Here is a 22462-nt window from a genome sequence, read left to right on the forward strand (position 1 = left end):
AAAAGAAGAATGAATTACTTCAATAAAATAAAGAAAGCATCAAGTATACAGAAGAATTTATCTTTAAAATTGCATTCTTACTTAAGTGGGATACTGAATCATTACTGGGTAACAGGTAACCTTGTCGAGGCTATGAATGCTTGCTGGCAGCAGAGGCTCTACCTACGACAAATGAGTATACCAAAACTAATCTAATGAGATTCTTTTGCTTTTATCTTTATAACCAAGTAATGACTGATGTAGGTAAAATGACTACCTGTGAGAAAAGGGCAATCAAAAGAAAGATAGTTAGAGCAGATGTTGTTTATTGATAAACGAGCAGTACTACTTACCTTGTATTCCATGCAATTTAGTTTTATTTTCAAAACTATCTTTATTTTAGAAGTTTTAGAAATTTCAAAAAACTCTCAGAGATAACTAGTTCTTCCAAGTGAATCGCCAATTGTTGTGCTTGTCAACAACCCCCCCATTTATTAACGTTAGTAGTAAAATATTACTTTAATAAATGGGGACCCTTTCAAAATATATATACCAAAAAAATCAATCCTAGCATGTAGGTATTTTTTTTTTATAGAATAAATCAAGATATCAAACAAAACCTATAAAACCATTAAAATGCTACTTTTTCATATTTAGCATGAAATGCATCACAAACGATACCTTTCTAACCCACCACGATCTACGATGAAACAATCAAAAAAGCAAATCTATATTCGAAAAACGGTCATAATGTTAGAAAGTCCTTAAAGCTTCTTTAAAAAGCTAAAGTCTCGCATCACAACATTGCTGTTTATAAAAGACTTCTCTTAAGAGGCTACCCCGAAGGATTGTGATTTGCGAAATTGCGATGGTATAATAGCCTTCTCGCATCGCATTTCAGTCATACAACACAAGCCTCAACCTATTATATGCCGATATTGCGAAATGCGATCTCAACCTGGACCCACCTCTTAATCTTTCCACCAACACATGCGAAGGTCCATTATTCGTTAAAAAGAAGCCCGACAAGTGATGATGTTTGTTTCTCGCATCTCGCATTTCGCACAAACTCAAAAAGTGGTAAGTTAAACGAAAATGAATTATGTGATATAGCAATCTGCGATATTGCTTTGCAAATCGCAAAATCGTTATTATCGCAGTTTAAAGGCTCACCACCCTAGGAGATTGTTTCCCGATTTACGATGTGAATATTTTGGAAATTCAAGTTAAAAGCTAACAGATCATTAGTGGGCATTTCTGAAGAATTAATTGCATTTGTGTGTGAAAGGTCATTTAGCATGTTTTGATATCTTCTTACATGATTTTAAATAAAACACCTTTATCACCTTTACTGGTTTTCTTCATTGATTCATTCGTACGTTCAGTATCATTTTTATTCGATAAACTGCTCCTCTTGAAACTTCAGGAAAAAGCCGTAGAACAAGACGCCGAAAGCAATGGTGAAGAAAGGGAAAGCAGTGGCCTATGAGAAGTTAGAAATGACTCCTCTGTTCACGGATACTACATGTAATAAGGAAGCAGGGACGTCTACAAGGGAGGCTATGTATCAGTTACTGGACGAAGAACAACCAAGGATTCTTGAGACAACGGTTACCTACAACAGGCAATTTATTGAGAAATTCGTCAAAGAAAATGTGGACCCGGTGGATTGCACAAAGAATTGGTCAAATAATGATGAAAGAATCAAGAAAGACAAAAACGGTATGTACACCACGCATCTGTTTGTTCCCCTTTCTGTTTTGTTGCAGCTATGCTATGTAGACTATTTGGAAAACCTGACAGTAACAAATTCTCCTCAGAATGGTTGCCCTTAATAGATGCAGCCGTTAATGCAACAATAATAGATTGGGCACAAATCCTGTCTGATAATTTAGCTAAAGCAATTATAGAGTATAGAAGGAAAAGAAGTATTGCTTCGAGGGTTTACCCTCCGTTTTTCATGAGTGCTTATGTAATGGACGCTATTTGTTTTGGTTCTAAATTCCCTCTTATGGGATGGAAGTGGACTATTCAAGATCCACTTCCTATTCACATCCACCACAAAGACATGTGGGAATCCAATTTTGAACCACATTTTTTCAAGATTTGTCACGGGGTTATGCTTCTTATCCATAAACGAATTTATAACCGAGATACCCTTAGATTTTCCCAAGAAGCCAAGGTGGACATCCTCCCAGTTGTTCGATAGTTTAAGGAAGAGACATTTACATATATCGGAGTATTTGGCAGCATCGCCTCTCCCCATGTTCTCCCTTTCTATGTCCCAGATAAATTAATGGCTAGAGAGATAGCCTATCAGACATGCAGTGAAGGAGGGATGAGCAAAACATTGAAGGAGTCAAAGAAGGCCATTTGGCCTCAATTTCCGGTGTCATGTGGAGTGTTCACATTACATGACCTTGGACATGTGTTCAAGGAAGTAGATAATATGTTGTCTCTACGATTACCTAAGTTCCCCGAAAGACAATGGGACCCATTCAGTATTGTCAAGAATTTTACCACTATGGTCAAAATAAAAATATTCAGCAAATGAGGACCCATTTGATGATGTTTTCTTATAGAAGAATACCTTCAAAGAAGTGAAGCATATGGCACAAATACTTTTTTATCAAGAGGGTCTTGAAGCATTTTATAGCTACAGAGAAAAGAGATTATCAAAGGTCCCATTGGACCAATTGTTAATTGAACCAATAAGGGAGCCCACTTTGATCATCAAGTAGACTGAAACCCATACTCCCTCTATACAGCTAATAAAGCCTCGGGTAATTAATTTGGAAGAGGAGTGGGATAATTTCAACAAAAAAGCCAACACAGAGGAACAAGCATCGGAGATGCGAATAACACATCATGAAACAACTCTGGAAATTATAACAGGGGGCACTGTGAATACTCAAGAAATAGAAACATTCCTTTTACCCCCACCTCTGAGATTGTTTTGAGAATAGAAGAGATTCCCCCTCTTTATGTATTTTACAGCCCACAGCGCAAGGCCGTTGTTAAGAGACAGAAAAAGAAAAGAAAATTGGAATCCACAACTGCTACCACTCCAGACAATGAGCCAATGGATGTCCTCTGGAAAGACTCATCCACCGACCCATCGGCCAACCTCACCAGGCTCTCGCAGTTCGCAGGTGCATACGCTACGACAACCATTGACAAAGCAACAGAGGTACAACTGTTGCTTAAAGAAAAAGAAGACAAAATTTTGTCACTTGAACAACAGTTATAGCAAGCCAAAACCAACCAACAAGAAGAAATACAATTGGCTAAGCTACAACAGGAGTTCCAACAAATGCAAATAGAACATCAAAGCAGCTTGGCAGGTAAGGAGGCACAGATACAGAGCATAACAGATCTGCATAAGGATGACCCAAAGATTGATCAGTTTGTCACCAAAGCACTCGGCCTCAACTCCCAGCTCACACACCAAAAATAATTGCTATGCCAAAAAATCTCGCAATGGAACTCTCACTGCGAAACAAGCGACAAATTAACAAGCCAAGTTGTGGAAATGCGACTTGAATATGATGAAATTCTTAAAAAGGTTTCAGATTTCATAACTTGGCAAAATTCTGAAAATGGGAGAAGAGCCGACATGCCCAAACTGGATGAATCACATAAGGAGATCTTATTTGCAAGTTGGGATTCTCGGCTCAAAGAGGCAGAATAGGCAACAGAGGATGCGGCAGCGACAACAAACAACATCATTGAAAGTGTAAATGAAAATTTGCATAGTGCTAATCTTGTGGCAGAGACCACCCCTGGTTTCTTTCCAAATGCAAAATTATTTGAATTACGGTGGAAACAGGCAGCAGAAGAAAGAGCAGAAGCAATTAGGCAAGTGACCAGGTTAAATTGGGAGGCATATTGGGAATATTTGGTAAAACCGCACAACCAATGGATGACCCTGAGATGCCTAATTGTTTCTACCGAGAAAATGGTGCCAACGCTCATCAATGCCGTGTTTACAGGACAACTGAAAGCCGAAGTCGGCCAACCTACACTCCTCAAGACCATGCTAGATATTTGCGATCTGAAAGATCGAATGCAGGATTAGTCATTATGCACATCTCTATTTTTGTTTTATTTTGCTTAAATTGAGGCAGGTCGTTTAAACCTCCTCAAATTTTTTTGTAATAATCTATTTTTAGTTTCATAAGTTAGTATTTAAACCCCTCTCATGCATTTAGAGAGGGGTCCAGAAATTTTATCAGAAACATTCTTCAGAACATGCACTTTTGTCCCTTTGAGGAAGTTTTGGTGAAATTAATGGAACAAGATTTATTTTCTACTTGAATTTGACATCTTCTACTGAAATTGCACTTCTGTACTCTTAGATGATGTTGGATGATTTGAAAGTAGATCAATATTGCTGGAGCACATGAGTAGAACGTATTATAAATGGTACTTTTATCTCTTAATTCTTTTTACTTATGTGTCAAGCAATAAATTATCTTCAAGTTATTTATGTATGAAAGTTTGAATTTTGATTGCCATTATTGCACTATTATATGATGATAATTTGTAGTTTATCCTAAATACATGAATGATTTTTATGCGATATATCTCTCATATAATTTCGACTAACTTTTTATACGAAACGATCATTGTTAAACGGATTCACTTCTTATCGTAATTGAATGATATTTATCATCAATTGCTTTCAGACATCATTTTAGATCGCATATATCATGTTAGATAAATATTTTTGATCAGGACAAACTACACATGATTATTAGTTAAATTAGATTAGTTTGAGGATAAGTATTACTCTAAAATCTCAAAACATCATCCCGTTAGCACGATCATAAAAATAGATTGGGAAATTGGTCCCATCATCCCTAGTCGGAGCCACTATTCCAAACGAAAAAGGGGCTGTCACAAGATCCGGACCGGGTGGTTATCCCCCTTGTTGAGGCAACGATTTTCGAGCCTTCAACAAGAAGTAAAGAATTCTTCCTCAGGACAGAAAAATTCTCAAGATGAGGAGGAGGAGCAAACAAAAGCACCTGCTTGCAGAGGAAGAACTAGCAGGGAACTTCGTCAGATTCTGCACGATGTAGAGGACTTCATCAGTGCGCCAAGAAACAATAGGAGGGAGCGAAAACAACCAGATATATATCAAGCATTAGTAGCTCAAGATGGAGAGCTTGCCAATTTCAAGGAGGCAGCTCAACATCAGGTTTGGCTAGATGCGATGGTAGAGGAATACAACTCCATAATGGTAAATGATGTTTGGGAGGTGGTGCCAAGACCTCAAGACAGATCAGTGGTAGGTTCAAGATGGATCTACAAGATCAAATACGCTGCAGACGACAGTGTTGAGAAATACAAGGCCAGGTTTGTGGCTAAGGGGTATGCTCAAAAGGAAGGGATTGACTATGAGGAGACCTTCGCCCCAGTAGCCAAGTATACATCTATTAGGACCGTGATATCTCTTGCAGCCCAGATGGGATGGGAGATCCATCAGATGGATGTCAAAACGACATTTCTGAATGGGGTAATAGAAGAGGAGGTATACATTGAACAACCAGAGGGCTTTGAAACTCATGAGAAGAAGTCTCATGTATGCAGATTGAAGAAAGCCTTGTATGGGCTGAAACAGGCACCGAGAGCATGGTATGGTCAAATAGATGGCTACTTGCAAAAAATGGGGTTTGTCAAGAGTGACGTGGATCCGAATCTCTACTATCTGGTTGTAGAGAACGAGCTGCTAATCTTAGTATTGTATGTGGATGATCTCTTTCTGACAGGATCATCCAGACTCATTGGGGATTGCAAGAAGAATCTAGCCACAGAATTCAATATGAAGGATTTGGGACGAATGCACTACTTCCTAGGGTTGGAAGTTTGGCAGTAGAAGGGAGAAATCTTCCTTGGGCAAGGGAGGTATGCTATATAAATCCTGAAAAGATTCTGGATGGAGGACTGTAGAACTATGGCTACGCCAATGATCACCAACTGGAAGAAGATTGATGCATCAGAAGACAAGGATGTCGATCCCACCCTATACAGGCAGCTCATAGGGTCCCTGATGTATTTGGTCAATACCAGGCCAGACATTTGCTACTCTGTCAACACCCTCAGTCAGTTCATGGTGGAATCGAAGAGGGCGCACTGGGCAGCAGCCAAACATGTTCTCAGATATTTACAGGGAATAGTCGATTATGGACTCTTGTACACCAAGAGTAAGGATATCAGATTGAGTGGATTTACTGATGCAGATTGGGCAGGAAGTTCAGTGGATCGGAAAAGTACCTCTGGGTACTGTTTCAACATTGGATCAGGAATGACCTCCTAGTGCAGTAGGAAACAGAAGTTCGTGGCTTTGAGCTCATCTAAGGTAGAATATATGGCGGCAAGCACAACTTCGTGTGAGGTCATATGGCTTAGAAAACTTATTGTGAACCTATTTAGAAGGAATATGGAGGCGACCAGGATCATGTGTGATAATCAAAGTTGCATCAAGCTCTCTGAGAATCCAGTGTTTCATGATAGGTCGAAGCATATTGATATCTGATGTCACTTTGTCAGGGACTGTGTCCAACAAGGAGCTGTATAGTTGAGTTACACTCCTACAGGAGAACATGTGGCGAATATCCTCACCAAGGCCCTTGGAAGGACAAAATTTGACTACTTTAGGGAAAATATGGGGATGGTAAAGAACCCGTTTCAGTAGCAAAAATGGGAGTGATAACTGCAAGGATGCAGAGGGAGTTGCAGTGCGGATGCAGTGTTGGGAGAAAGGACCAGCAACAACACGGATGCAGAGGGAGTTGTCGTACAGATGTAGCAGTGGTAGTAGTAGAGCCATGGGTAGTAGTACATGATGCAGAAGTGTAGATGATGTTGGGCAAGGAGGCTTAGCATCAGCACATGGACCGATTCCGGATGATCAGGGTGATACTCAGTGAGGAGTATTACTAGAGCATAGTCCTCGCTAAGAGGGAGTGTTGATTTGGGGTAGCATCGGATGTGCTCTAGCCACAAAAATTGGTGGAGAGGCTAAGGCACATGAGATATCCAATACCCAGAAAGGGTTTGGGCAGATTCTAAACAGTTTGGGAGATATTAAAATAATTAATATTTTTAATGGAGTCCCTAAGTATAAACTTAGGGAAAATAAAATATTGATGTGTATTAATATAAAACTATGTTAGAATGGTCCAAAAGTCATGGATCAAGCCAGATCTAATCTTAGCCGTTGATTGGGGACTTAATCTCGGACGTTGATTTGTCAATGAGAAAAGTATAAGAGGAAGCTTGAGGGTCACTTGGAGAATACACTGAGGGAGACGAGTCAGTTAAGTTTCTGGAGCTAGGTTAGCTGAGAAATTGAATCAGTGATCTGGTGAGTAGTCAAGAGGCAGCATGTACCGAGCAGAGAGGCGGGATTAGCCACTGGAGATCAGCACTGAGGCAGGAGAGGCAGACACAGGGCTTTTCAGGCAGACGCAGAGGTAGCAGAAGACTGCGCAGTCACTAGCTGGGTCTGCGTGAGTGACGTAGAGAGGCCCAGGGTTGACAGAATCAAGCAGGGGTTGACATAGAGGGTTTGAGATCCACGCAGAGGTTAGCCGGGCTGACGCTGGGATTGGGAGAAGTGCTGGAGAATTATTTCTCTTTGTGGGTAAGCTAGTTTGGCACCTTGTTGTACAGAAGAATTACTGAATAATAAAATCCTCCCTTGCTACACCGGTTTTCCCACACTGGGTTTTTCCGGGGACTCTTGTCCAAAATATCTGTGTCAATGTGTTAATGGTTGTGCATATGTTTGTTTCTGTATGACGGTGTGATATTTGCAACAGTATTTATTTTAATGTTTATTGAAGTAATTTCATAAATAACTTATTGTGGAATAAGTAGGAAAAATAAATTAGTTGCTACAATGATAGAATTTTCATATTAAGGAAGATGAATTTCCAGCCCAGTTTCACTTGGTCCTATGATCCTTTTGGCATCATTTATGCTTTGAGAGTTAATTTCAAAATGACTCCTTATAATCACACTCCAAGGCCAGAAATAGAAAAAATTATGAATCAAGAACAATGGGTTGATGGGACTCTTCAAGAGGCAGATGAGCAGGTTGTATCTACCCCCACTGAACAGACTCCAGTTGCTCAGAGCAAGCAACAGAAAAGGCTGAGAGAGGAAACTTCATCTACTGAAGATATTATGAAAGGATTTATTTTTCAACAAAAGAAGCCTAAGGTTAGCTTGGTCACATCAGCAGAAGAAACTCCACCAGTGATCATTGATCTTGGAGATCCAGAAGTGTCTACATCAGTAGGGATTAGTGCTTCAACCACTCCTCCCACAACCAGTGTTTCAACTACTCCTCCTACAACTTCACCTTCTAGAGAGCCTCTAGAAATTATTCAGTCCACAAGAACTAGCTCTTTGGATGATCAGAATATATTTTCAAGGTTCCTAGAAATCAAACAGAAAAATGAGACTTTAAAGTCCAATGTGTACAACTAGTTCTGGAAACAAACTTCAACCTCCCAACATAGGCTTCTTTCTTCTTTTGATAGTGAGAAAGGCAGAATGCAAATGGCTTTCTTACAAGCCCAGATTCCATTTCCTAAATCACCATCAGATTACAAAAAGACTGTGTTTTCATTTGATACCAGTCAAATCCATCCAATTGATCAGATGGATATGCACAAACAGACTGGTGAGATGTTGTTTTCTACTATGACAACTACAACTATGTCTCTTTCTAAACTTAGGACTGCCCTATCTAATGTTCAGTCCCAACTTAAGTTAGAAAATATTTCTTCTTTAGCCAAAGACAATAGAATAAAATCATTAGAGGATTTTGTAATTAAAGTGGGATATGATCCCAAAGATGTAAAAGCTGCAGAGCTACTCCTTAAGAAGAAAGATGCAGACATTGCTGCATTGAAGAAACAGTTAAAGTTGCCTTCAATAGAAGATCCTCTGACCAAGGATATGGCAGAGAGTGAACAACAAAAGGAGGATATGCTCAAGCTTATCATTGAGTAGAATATACAGTTGAAGAAAATGGAAGAGCAAATTGAAGAGTTATTGAAAGAGAAGGAAGCAACACAACTTGCCATGGTTCCACTCACAACAGTCCCAATAGCAGTTGCAGGTACAGAGCCTAGTTCATCATCAACAACCATTGAGTCTACATCAACAACAGTTGATCTAGCCAGATTAGCACAGGAATTGTCCATACAAAGACAGGAAAACGAGAAATTACTGCAGAAATTCCAAAATCTAGAGTTGCAGAAAGTACAAAATGATACTTTGTATCTGCAAGAAATGCAGAAGACTCACAAATTGGAACTTAAAATCAAGAAGTTAGAGAGTGAGTCCCTGATGGCAGACACTTTGGCTCATGCCAAGGAAAATATTTGGACAAAAATCAGCCAATCCATGACAGAGGTATGGCCATCCATACAGATTATTTTTGAGCAGCAAGAACTCATCACTAGATGCAGAGCAGTGATAGAAGAACAGAAAGCAGCCTTGAAGACCAAGCCAGCAAAAGCCACATATATGATCAAGGTTTTAAACTCAAAGAGCATAGAAGAATTAGAAGAAATAAACATCTCTGACAGAACAACTACCATCTTAGAGATTAAGAAGGTATTACAAAAAAGGAATTTGATCAATCAATTAGAAACTAAATGTCAAACCCTGGATATTTCTGTCAAAAGATTTCATTCAAAGTTTAATGTTTTAAATCAGAAAGGGTTGCCAGGATTAGTAGGTTTGAATGATAAATTGATTAGATTAGATGATTATTGCAAGGAGTTATATGCTATTGCAGTAGACAGAACCAAATTTGCAGGAGTTAAAGGACAGATAATAGGGAGGGCTTTTCTGGAAGCTTTGGAGTTTGATTTAACCATCTTGCATGAAATTAAACATTTATTTCTCACCAAGCCTAATTTCGAGAGATACACAGAGGTGGATGAAACATTTAGAAAGATGGTGAATGTGGAAATCCCAAGTGAAGAAAGATGGGATAAATTGTGTGAAACAATTGAGTAATTGCTCATTCTAACAGCATGACAACTCACCAGTGTTTTCAGGCCAGATCATCAATAGATTCCCAAAGGATAGAGCCACCTCTTCAACAGTTATTCGGTTCCTATTATATGGTTCTATTTTTGTATTTTGTACTATTTTGGTATTCCATTCCAAAACAGATTGTAGATCTTTTGCAAATTTTGTATAAATAACTCCTCCTTTGAGTTATCATGGGTTGAACCCTTGAACAAGCTATCAAGCAGATTTGTACTAAGTTGGAGCATTTTTGAAATAATAAAAGATTCTGGATTTACCTCATATGGTTTGTTTCTCAGTGAGTTGTATTTCATCTTGTTTATTCATTATGTTTTCTTCATATAAATTAAGTCTTTTGTAGTTATCCGATTTAAAATTTAACTGAGTTTCAGTCTCATTTTGAATCCTCTGTGAAGTTGTGATTTTAAATAAGAGAATAATTTACAGAACTGTTTGTTATTGTAAGTTCCTCTTTAAATATAAATTACACCAGATCTCTGTAATAGTTTGATTATATTTTGTTGATTAAGAAAGCACTGTTTTCTTAATTTCTTCTTATAAATGGTTAAATATTCAGTTTGAATATCAAATCAATTATACCTCTCCATGCTCTACTTCTCCATCCCATTAAAATCAAATTAACCATGTGTAGTTAAAGAACAGCCTTTTGTTTTACTTAAGAATCTATCTAAGTTTAAAGCACCTGTTTATAAAATTGTTCACTGGTCATCCAATCATTTAAAACAACAAAACATTATAGATGCTTTGACATAACTAATTGACCTTAGGTTATCTGAAAGGACAGCAGTGTAAATGGAAACAATGAAAGTTGTAGATGGTAAAAGAATGAATAGTTACTATCCCTACATGCTGACATTGGGGAGGGGAGGAATTAACATGTATCATCTTGATCTCTTCATGAATTTTATTGAAACTAAATTTTGAAGGCTATTTGTTTTTTCATAATTTAACAGTTACAATGCTAGTAGCTATAAATGCATGGGTCAATCTTTACATTTATATTCATCTTATATCTCATTTAAAGACTGCACTGTTATGGAGTAATTTATATTGAAAGTTAACATTCAATCAGAAAATCAGAACATTCTTCAAAATACTATTTTGTCTTTGCTTTGCAGTGTGTTAAATTAAAATATTCAAGAATTCGTTTGTGGAGTTTGTTTCTATTTTTGACTTATTTACGCTTAGTTCGGTTTTAATGTTTCTTTTTCTCATGATCTGGAGTTCAAAACCTTGTTTGAACTAAAATATTATTGAAGTTTTCTGTTAGGAGCAAATGCATACATTCGAACAAGTGCTGCTATTACTGAGCTTCTCGATAGAGGCGATGTTGATTCCATAGAGATACACACAAGTGCACGGTATAACTCACCTGTTTCAGTTTCACTTGTTTGTAGGGTAGACCTTCTTATTAAACATTTAAATGATTGATTGTACTTTTGTATTTATTGTAGGCATCTTGATTCATTTAGAGAATTATGGAATAATTTGTCAGAGACAGCGAAGAAACTGAAGCTTATTTCGGTGAGCTCTTCCATTCTTTTCATTTAGTAACATCAATTTGGCATCTTTACCAGCAAAAGGTACATCTCATTTTACAGATTTATTCTAGTTCTCAAGGTGTAAACTGAATTCATGTCATGCACTGAGTGGGAAAATAGAATTTCAATCTCTATGGGAATGTAAACGTAGTTAAAAAGTCACTTTTATGTGTCTCCAAATGTTTTTAAGCTTGACATGTCAATCCAAAGTAAATGTATGCTATTGTAGATGGCCACTAATAATATCCCTTTTTTCCTCAGAAGCAAATACATAGGTTAGAATGTAAGCTGCATGGAAATGGATACAGATTTGGATATAAATCCATTCAGATTTCTTTGAGAAGTCAGAAACGAAAGATGGGGAAACGATATATCTAAAAATATAAATATGAAAGAAATATGAACTGGAAATAGAAAATTCAGATCTCTGAATATATTTGCCTCCAGATTTCTCTCAGAAATTCAGAAATGCATGGAGCTATGAGAAGCTTAGATTTTTGTGTTTTAGGATGGGGGATGGGCTATTTATTAGGAAGAAGTTAGGTTTTTAGAGCCTTGCACTCAGCCTTTGTATTTTTATTTATGCTCTTTAATGTTCTTTTAACAAAAAAGGTTTATTTTGAAGGATTCTCTAGTGTGACATTTCCGACAAAGCCAAAACAAATCCGAGCACATCCTCCACTGCTTCCGCATGAAGATGTAATAGTTCTAAAATCAAGTCACTGCAATGTAATCATAATTTTGAGAATTAGCTTTGTACATTAAGATGCCACAAACCCTGAATCTCCAAAATAGCAATGAAATAAGAATAGGGCAAGCTGTTTTTCTTTTCCAAGGATAATATCTTATGGAAAACCCTATGAGCAGTTTCCGATGATCCATGGATGGTAAATGGCATAAACTGATGACCTTGATTATTTAGCCTAACCCTGAGAGGATCAAGAGAGTTGAACATGTGACTTCTCCAATGTTGAGGGATAGATCTCATGTCTGGCTGATGAGTGTGCTAACCGTTGAGTCTAGAATAGGTGAACATTTTTTATGACAGAGAATGCTTTATCTGCCTGGGTAATTGGTGGTTGACCTTCATGCCACTTGTTTTCGAGGGTGGCCTAGTCATTACTAGGGGAGCCTAAATTAATTGTAGGGAAGCTGTTGTATCAAAAATAGGATGACCCTCCTATTAATGCATGTGTGGCAACCTACATGAATAAAGTCTGTTGCCAAGACGTGAGTGTACCTAATATTTTAAATTTATATGTTTTTCTTTTTCCTTTGAGAGTATTTATTAGTTGCTCTCTTTTTTGATTGTTTTTAGTGAAGTTGTCCTCTAAAATGCCAAAGATACATGTCGCTATTTCATTCTTTACATTGATTGTTTTATGTTGGGCTGTAATAATTAATGGATGGACCCTCTTATTGGTAGCTGCTCAACCTGAGCACCTCAAGCTCTCGTACATCCCTTCCTTGACTTGGAATTGTGCCTGACAGGGATTTAGTTTTAGTCTACACTCTATATGCATATTGAGAGTCTAGAGAAAACATTGCATACTTTGATTTTCCGCGTCTTTTATATTGACTTGGTAGGTTCTTGCTTGTTTTCTAGCATATCTTCTAGAGAGTTGGTTCATGGGTGCTGTGATTACTTGTTTGACATGGAGATTCTTTGTTTCTATTAACATTTATAATATCATTGTGGAGTAGAAAATATTATTTGTCTAGGTTCCTTCAAATCTTCTTTTGTATTAATTTTTTAACATGTTGGGAAACACTATAGTTATTATCGTCTTTCTTCATAGTGAAGACATTTTTATGTTGTTGATAAGTACTTATGTGTCTTGATTAGGGGATTCTAAGTTCCTTGACCCTTCATAATCTGCTGTTAAGAAATGATATTAAGATGACATTTTATATACTTGGGATCCATATTTCCTTATGAAAGCAGAATGTCTGATGACCCAGGTAGGAGCATTCAATCTTCTTGGTGCCTCTTACTAGGATAACTAGATTAGGAATTACAGGCATTGTCCTCACTCAACGTTCTTTCTCTCTAAACAATGAAATGTGTTTCTCAGCTGCTTGTGATATGAGAGACATTAGCAATAGTTTGGAATTTAACTTGGTTGCATTTGTGGCAGAGTTTAATTACTCAGAGAAGCAGAACCACTGGATGTTTCATTGTAGATTCACTAGTTTTAGTATCATTCCTATAAACTCATTTTGAACTTTCACTTTTTTCCATTACAAATTTAGATCATCCAAGTTGATTTGTTATTTACATGGCTGTCACGAAAATAATTACAGTGGTTAAATCATCTTAAACCACTCTTTGGTGTGTGCGTGTGTGTATTGAAAGGGAAAGAGCTCAATCGACTGAAAACCCGGAAAACTGGCCTTACCCTCTAGCATTTTTTATTAGAGAAAACGAGGTTGTCAGTACTAAGACATCACAAATTACAGATTAACTGGCCACAGACTACATTAATTATTTAGCACAAATCCCAAGAAGGCACATCCTCCAGCTACATCTTCTAAGGCATGTGCCCGAACAAAGACAGCCCAGCTGCAATCCATGACCATAGATCCCATGCAAGGGAGGAGCAATACTGTCATGATTTGAACCTTTGTCTTCTTCACAGCAACCCCTCAAGTTGACACTTGACCACATATTGGTGCACATGTACATGTGTGCGTGTGTGTGCACATGTGTGTGTGCGTGTGTGAGAGAGAGATGGCCCAGGTGCAAGCCACAACTGCGGACCCCTTGCAAGGGAGGAGCAAGCCTACCATGATTTGAACCTGAGCCTTCTTCTCATCAACCACTCCAAGTTGCCACTAAAGAATAGCTTGATGGGCATGCATGAGAGAGAGAGAGAGAGATTAGAAGTACATAATTTAGTGATTTATTTTTGGGATAAAATTAAGTTTTAACAATAGCCAATTCTTAAGAAGTTGGCATCAAAAACATAAGAATACCTTATGCAAGGTACAAACCTTGTGTGGATAGTTTGCACATGGTAGAAATCAAACTCATATCAAATTTGGAATGGATCGTGGTTTTTTAGATTGCATGTAGTGCAAGTAATAACAAAAGAATGAAAATTGAACCGATATTGGGAGATAGTAATATATGTCCAATTTCCCTTGCCTGAACCATGTGTGTATCTATTAACATACAATATTCATATTGATAGCATTGTTTGGTTTTGTGTTGGATGACTAATTTGGTTTGTGAATTTTTAGGTAAGCTTACCAGATCTAGGTGATTCAACTATTCATGCAATGAAGGCCATGTATTCAGTCATGAAGCCCTTTCTACTATCCTACAATCTTTGGCAGGTCATTTCTTTAACTCTGACCGGACAATGAAAATACATGTACAAGCTAGGTGTTCTTGTATATTTATAATGTATATAAAGAGGCATGCACACTTCCATGCAATCAAGTATGTGTTTCACTTCATTTACTGTTTCTTCCTCCTTTTTGCTTTCTGATTTTCCATTGATTTTCATACCACCTTAGAGCAGTAGAAGTAAGGTTTAATAGGGGTTGAGAAAAGAGGAGTATGGGACTTTCATCACGGAAGAAAGATACCAATGCACTATTGCCACATAATAGGGCTGCATTTAATATATGTGAAGTTTACTAGTATAGTCAAACCACATTCATGGCCAAACTTACCAAAAACTCACCTAGTGGCCACTTAGAGGTTGAATACCTACTTGAAGTATTCATCCATGCCATAATGAAGAAATACAGTTGCTTAAAGAAAATGGTCCATCATCCTTATAGATGGAATACTTCATCAGTAATTTCCTTTCAGAAAAATCCCTATCATTGGACCTTTTTGTCATAGCCCAAAGTTGAAATCAAACTTGTGGTACATCCAATAGATTCAAGTCTCTCCAAATGGTAATAAGTGCTCAAGAACAAGCTTGCATAACCTCTAGAATGGAGCCAAGCCAATACGAAACCTCAGATGAAATTTTAGGTGGGCAAAATCACCAAAACATCTCTAAAGCCATCTATAATCTCATAGTATCGTTTCACCAAAGTTGAACATTGGAATCATAAAGATATACAACAAAAATATAAAAAGTACAAGTTTTTGTAGTTAAATGAGGCATCTTGCAGCCCTTATATAATCATTCTAGCTGTCAAACCCCTTCAAAGTCTGATCTGAAATGGATCTGAACAAAAAAAAGGTTGTAAGAATCAATACTTGCAAGCCAATTTGGTGATTAATGAAGGCTAGGTAAACTATTAAAATAATGCAAATGTTAAAATGGAATAAGACAAAATGAGTAGAAAACAATGAATTATTTAAAATAGAAAAAATAGAATAGGAGAGGAGAGGCTGGAGAATGGGAAATGAAAGGTCATGCCCTTTGGCATTCCAATTATGAAAACTCTCCCTATTTGTTCCTATACATTCACTCTCAAAGGGATTTTGTAGGCCAATAGAGCAGATGACACATAGAGAGCCATGAGTTGCATTACAACTAGAAATCATTGAAATGAGAACTTAGAAAACATTCGAAGCTAGTTTTCCCATTTGGGTTTCTAGGGTAAACACTATGTCTTTGTGTATGGATTTCTTTGTGTTGTGTTCTATGTTAATTTTTGTACTTATTGTTACCCGCTCATTTCAATGGTGTGAGAATTCATTCTCTTTGTGCAGGTGAAGAACACCAATAATTCTATTATGTCCACTATTTGATTCACTTCAAAAATGAAGATATATGATAGCCATTAAATCATTGTTGCAATTTAATAGCTGGCCTTCTAAGTTTGTTTGCAAGTTGTAGATATTGAATTCATGATTGGCAACAAGGAATTGTATACTTGTTTTGTGTGCTTGTTGATCACAGATGTTAAAATCTGGGTACCAGAGGACAAGTGATTCCCTAAGGCTTTGATCTTTGGCCTAGGGAAAAGTGTCCAAATTTATTTTTTACTTTTCTCCTAAAGTGACTTTATAAGTGGTAAAGTCAATTTAATTTAAAAGTGACTTTATAAGTTGTAAAGTTACATTCTAATTTAAAAGTGACTTTATAAGTGGTAAAGGTACATTCTAATTTAAAGGTGACTTTATTAAACTCAAAGAAGAATTAAAAAGTGAAAAAGTGACTATGGAAATAAAAGGTTAACTGGGTCTTTATTTATGTGGGTGAGTTAAAAAATAGAAAGTGAGAATTAAATGCACATTTATTCTCATCCTTAGATCTAAATGAATTTCAGCCATTAGATCTTGGGGTAACCCAAAAGGTCATTTAGAGAAATAAAAGGAGAGGAGAAGAGGAAAAGATCATTCATTCTTTCGTGAGCATTTGAGAGAAAGAGAAGAGAGAGCAAGGAGAAAATTTCCGAGTAGTGAGGAAGTGAAGGAGAGCAGCAAGAAAACATTCAACAAATCTGGGCAACAACATTTATTGACACGCATCCCAAGGCAAAATCGTACAGCAGGAGAAAGGCACAGATATACAACTTGGGTTCCAGAAATGGCTCACCGAACCATTTTAATGGTTATGGCCCATTCGTTACAACTCGAATAACGTGGGATCTACCGAACCAATCTGCAAAACTGTGTTAGTTGAAAACTAAAATCTAATAGGGAAAAACAATAATTATTGCCCATGAGTGAATAGACAAAGGATCGATACGAAAGAAGAAAGATTCTTCTTTCACGTTCAAAAGAACGGAGGGAAGATGGGATCGGGATATTTCTCCGGGAGAAATACAAAATACTTCATATTTATCACATATTTGATAATAAGCCATACAACTTGTGCGAGAGTTGAGAGTTAGTCATCGATCTTGCTTTGATCCCCTATCAGAGGTCACCGACCCACATAAGAACAAACGTTAGCTCGTTTTTTATTCTTGGAAGAAATGACTGTAGATAGATAAATTGGTTTTTTCCAGGGCGGACGTAACCAAGTGGACCAAGGCAGTGGATTGTGAATCCACCACGCGCGGGTTCAATTCCCGTCGTTTGCCTCATAAAAGAAGATAAAAAACGGACTGGATCCGAATCCGATTTGTTGTCATTTTCATATTTCGGTGAAAATATTTCTATCTATGTAATAGAAATGGACACCCGAGCCCTCTTTCTTTGTGGGAAACATGAGCCCTTTATCGGACTTGAACCGATGACTTACGCCTTACCATGGCGTTACTCTACCGCTGAGTTAAAAGGGCCCCCTCATCATATATGAATGAGTGAGTCTACTATGGTAGATGGACAACAAATTGGATATGGATGATCCATCTATCTTTATAGATATTAAGTTGAGAACATATATTATAGTAGCTCGTAGGGTAAGGATCGCTATACTGGAAAGGATCGAAGAGTGACAACCCTTACTGTGAGTGTTGTCGCGGTGCCTAGACACTTTGTGCAACAACAGGTTCCTAAGTCTAAACTTAGGAAAATAAAAATATTAATGGGTATTAATAAGAATATGGGCGATAAACTTCTAAGTGATGAGGATCAAGTTTGTCTTAATCTTGGCCGTTATTAGGGTATTAATCTTGGCCGTTGATTCATCAACAAGAAAAGTATAAGAAGAGGCTTGTGGGTCAGTTGGAGATACACCTGAGAAATCAGTCAGTGTGATTTTTTTTGGGGCGAGGTTTGCTGAGAAAATCGAACAAGTGATCTATTGCAGTGCGAAGGGCAATTCGGCAGAGGGATTTCAGTCCAAGGTCGAGAATACATAGCAGAGAGGCAGAGAAGCACCAAGAGAGACATCGCAGAGGGAGAACCCTGACGCAGTGACGCAGAGGGAGAGATCTGACACAGTGACACAATGGAGGTGTTAAAATTGGCAACTAGGGCCAAACTCCATGTGGGTCATCTTATTTATGGCAACTGATATTTTTCTTGGATTCCTCTCGTCGAGAGGTGTAGGATTGATCTAACGATCATCCGATTTCGACATGTATTCATGGAGATATGAATTTATTTGTATTTCTTGACAATTTGTCAAGGTTGACCAACAAGTAAAATAGTGTTGCACACCCCCAGCTAAACCTCAACGTGGCATATAAGTAGAGGAGACCTTGAGGCATTATCAAACTCATCTCACCATCTCATTCCTCTCTCTCCTAGTCTCTTGGGTATGCGTAGGAGGAGGAAGACACGTGGGAGAAGGAAGGACGCAGGTCAGTTTTGGGACAGCATTGACCTAGGGCTGACTATGGAGCAACAGGGGTATATTATGCATGTGTTTGACCAGCAAAGAGGAAGTTGACTGCGTTCTTGGGTTGGGCAACCTCTCCTAGGCTAGCCGCATTGTTGGACAGCCTACGTTGACCTGTTGGAGGACATGTTTGGGACGACATTGACTGGTTAGGGCTGACTGCAACATCGCTGTAGCATTGACTGCTGTTTTGACCTCCTTGCGTTGACTGTTTTGGGCTTCTATTTATTGTTGTTGGAGGCTGAGTCCTAGGTTGATTTAAGGTCTTTTGGGAGCTGTTTGTCCAAGCTTGACCTTGCTGATCAAGATTGTATTGCTGCTATTGTAAATCACAGATTTGTGATATTGTACTATCTCTCTCTCTCTCTGCTGAATTATTGAAGAATATAGAAGAATTGATCAAAGGGTTTCCCCGCATTAGGGTTTGTCCCTGGCTGGTGCCACATCTTGTGTCTCTTGTCTTGGATTGTCTTCTGTCGTTTACATTTGTATTCTATCTACATTTTACTATCATGTTGATGTGATTGCAATACTGGAAATTGATATTGGGCTAATAAGAAGAATTGAAGTAAATTGCTCTTAAGCATAGAACATACCATAATTTAACATGGTTTTGGAGATAAGCATGGAAAATTTTAGGGGCTAATATTCGCAAGTGGGCTAATTCTCCATGATTTTTCCAAAAAAAAAATATTTGCCAATTTCCATTTTTTCTAAAAACGATTCACCCAAATTTTACAATATAAAATTATTTTACCTTAAAAATCACCAACATTTTATAGAGACTACATATAAAATCATCATAAATTTCAATAATTTTAAAAATATATCAATAAACATTTTATAGTTTGCGTATTAGGGACTAGTGACATTCGCCAATGTCTTTAAACTTCAAGATAATTTTCCATCCTTAAAATTTTCTGTGGAGCTAAGGTGAAGAGAAAGCCCAAACAAGAGCAAGAGCAATCACAGAAGATAGTTGGAAAAAGACAAAAGGCTTCATGGGTTCCTCATCACACTTCCCCGCCAAAGACAAGCTCCGTGAGAAGTCTGACTATCACGGATGGAAGACGTCTCTTTATCTGACATTGGAAGAGCAGGAAGTGTTGGACCATGTGAGGGGTAGAATTACAGAGCCTCCATCAAATGCACCGACTACTACAAGGAACAAATACACGAGGGGTGAAGTTAAAGCGAAGAAGATCACCTGAGACTCAATTGACAAGCATTTGGTGGCCTACATTTCCGAGCTAAACACATCCAAGGAGATCTACGATAGACTGGTATGATTGTTTAAAGTTAGTGATGCAAATCAAGTTTTGTTCCTCAAAAATAAGTTGAAGGATATTAAGAAGGGCAAGGATGAAGATATTCAATCCTACTTCTTAAGGATCATTGAGATCAAGAATGATCTCCTATCAATTGGAGAAGTCATTTCTGACAGGGAACTAACCATCACTACCCTTGGAGGGCTCCCATTCGAATGGTATTTATTTAGAACCACTCTTCTCAACAATGATCGAATTCCAGGATTTGAAGAATTGATGTGGAGATGCATTCAAGAAGAGACAAGGATGGTAGAGCAAGAAATGCCTTCAAGCAAAGGCAACCCCACTGCTTTCTCCTCTCATGCCAAAAGGAGAAATAATTTTGGGGCAAAAGGTCACTTCAAAGGAAAGAACAGATCAAAGGGTGGAAGAGAGGGAAGATGCTTGGTTTGCAATAAATTTGGCCACTATGTGAGGGAGTGTCCAAATAGAAAGGACACATCACATGACGATGATCAAAATCACTCTCGGGGCAACTCCAACCATAATGAAAGGAATGGTAGGTTCAATGGAAAAGGAAAGAGGAATGCGGGAAATCAAGGAAGCAGTCAACCCTCCAAGAAAGCAAGAAACTCCAGGTATGAATCAAATGTTGTTAACAATAAGCAAGATGAGTGTTATCTGATATTGACCCTCCCCACTATTTCTCCTCTAGCCTCGTTGGGCAATTGGCTTATTGATAGTGGTGCCTCAAGGCACTTCACTGGTTACAAGGAAGCTCTCTCTAATCTGATAGAGAAGGAGACAAGCTTGGAGATTATTCTTGGAGACAATTCCACCTATCCCGTAAAGGGTGTAGGGAATGTTACCCTTCAATTAAATCAGGGTAACACAATTCATTTGTAAGAAGTCTTATATGTACCTCATCTCAAGAAGAACCTAGTGTCCATTTCGGCAATGGAAGAAAAAGGCTACAAGGTGCCCTTCATCGATGGCAAGGTACGTGTGTGGAAAAGGAATTTGAAAGATGATATCACTCTTGGATTTCGAGTTGACTCTTTATATCAAGTTGGAGGAAGTCCGTTGGGAGTCATGTCTTGCAACGCATCTCTATAGTTTGAACTATGGCACCGAAGGTTGTTGATTTGGGGTAGCATCGGATGTGCTTTAGCCTTGAAAATTGGTGGAGAGGCTAAAGCACATGAGATCTCCAAGACCCAGAAATGGTTTGGGCAGAATCTAAACAGTTTGGGAAATATTAAAATAATTAATATTTTTAATGGAGTCCCTAAGTCTAAACATAGAGAAAATAAAATATTAATGTGAATTAATATAAAACTGAGTTAGAATGGTCCAAAATTCACGGATCAAACAAGATCTAATCTTAGTCGTTGATTAGGGACTTAATCTCGGCTGTTGAATTGTCAACGAGAAAAGTATAAGAAGAGGCTTGAGGGTCAGTTGGAGAACACATTGAGTTGATCAAGAATTCGATTTTCTGGGGCAGGGCTTGCTGAGGAAATCAAAGGAGTGATTAGAGTTGCAGCTGAGGGGCAGTGAATATAATAGCAGAGAGGCAGAGATAGTACCGGGAGCATCAGCGCAGAAGCTGGGAGAGGGTTGATGCAGAGCTAGCTAGAGGCCACGTAGAGGCAGCCAGAGGCCACGTAGAGGCAGCCAGGAGTTGCGCAGAGCCTGAGGAGGGCCAGTGTGGGAGACGCAGAGGCTCCAGAGGCTGACGTAGAGCCCTGAGAGGCTGACGCTAGGCCAAATAGGCTGATGCTGGGCCAGAGAGGCTGACGCAGACCCTAGAGGTTGACGCTGGGAGATTTCGTGGGGCAGATTGGGGTTGATATCTGTCTCCGACTGAGAGGTACTACTGCCGAGGGCATTCTCTGTTGGGTGAGCCATTTCTAGCACCCAGATTGTATTCTGAAACTGCTTAATAATACCCGGATTGGGTTTTTCTGGGGACATTAGTCCAAAAATAACTGTGTCACTTGTGTTCTTGTTTCTTTCTGTTGATGATCTGTATGTGTTGACATTGTACTTGTATTTATTTTAAGTATTTACATCGTAAATAACTTGTTAAGTAAATGAACAAGTAGGAAGAAATAAATCATATAGTACAGGAAGAATTTCTGACGGATAAACTTAGAAATTCCAACATGGTATCAGAGCATGGTTGCAGATCAAAGGATAATTGAGGGCATTAGCCAAGTAGAGCAAGCAACAGCAGAAACAGCTATCCCGAGTGACAGAAGATGTTTCTAGCGGAAAGCAACAAGGAAGGGGTGATGCAATGCTCGTGTCATCAGTTCGAGCCAGGAGGAGGATTAGTGCAGTGGTAGAGAGGAGCAGACTTGACCTACGCAGTGCCCGATTA

At 38.3% G+C, this 22462-nt stretch overlaps 1 protein-coding gene and 1 non-coding gene across 7 annotated transcripts in view; one reads left to right on the forward strand and one right to left on the reverse strand.

Moving 5' to 3' along the window:
* LOC149249380 (uncharacterized) overlaps window positions 1-22462 on the forward strand; it is a 257420-nt gene that overhangs the window by 75640 nt on the left and 159318 nt on the right. For 5 of the 6 annotated variants that reach the window (XM_089456227.1, XM_089456229.1, XM_089456226.1 and 2 more), the window contains 3 exons: window positions 11333-11423; window positions 11517-11586; window positions 14847-14942. In XM_089456227.1, coding sequence (XP_089312353.1) covers window positions 11333-11423; window positions 11517-11586; window positions 14847-14942 — 257 coding nt within the window. The remainder of the gene's footprint in view (window positions 1-11332; window positions 11424-11516; window positions 11587-14846; window positions 14943-22462) is intronic. The other variant, XM_089456228.1, reaches the window with a different exon arrangement.
* TRNAT-GGU (transfer RNA threonine (anticodon GGU)) lies at window positions 17733-17804 on the reverse strand. The gene has a single exon. It is a non-coding gene; the product is annotated as a tRNA-Thr (tRNA).

The sequence above is a fragment of the Pinus tabuliformis genome, chromosome 7 (genome assembly GCF_031772625.1).
Source record: "Pinus tabuliformis cultivar Carrire ecotype Pingquan chromosome 7, CPIR1, whole genome shotgun sequence".
Classification (NCBI taxonomy): domain Eukaryota; kingdom Viridiplantae; phylum Streptophyta; class Pinopsida; order Pinales; family Pinaceae; genus Pinus; species Pinus tabuliformis.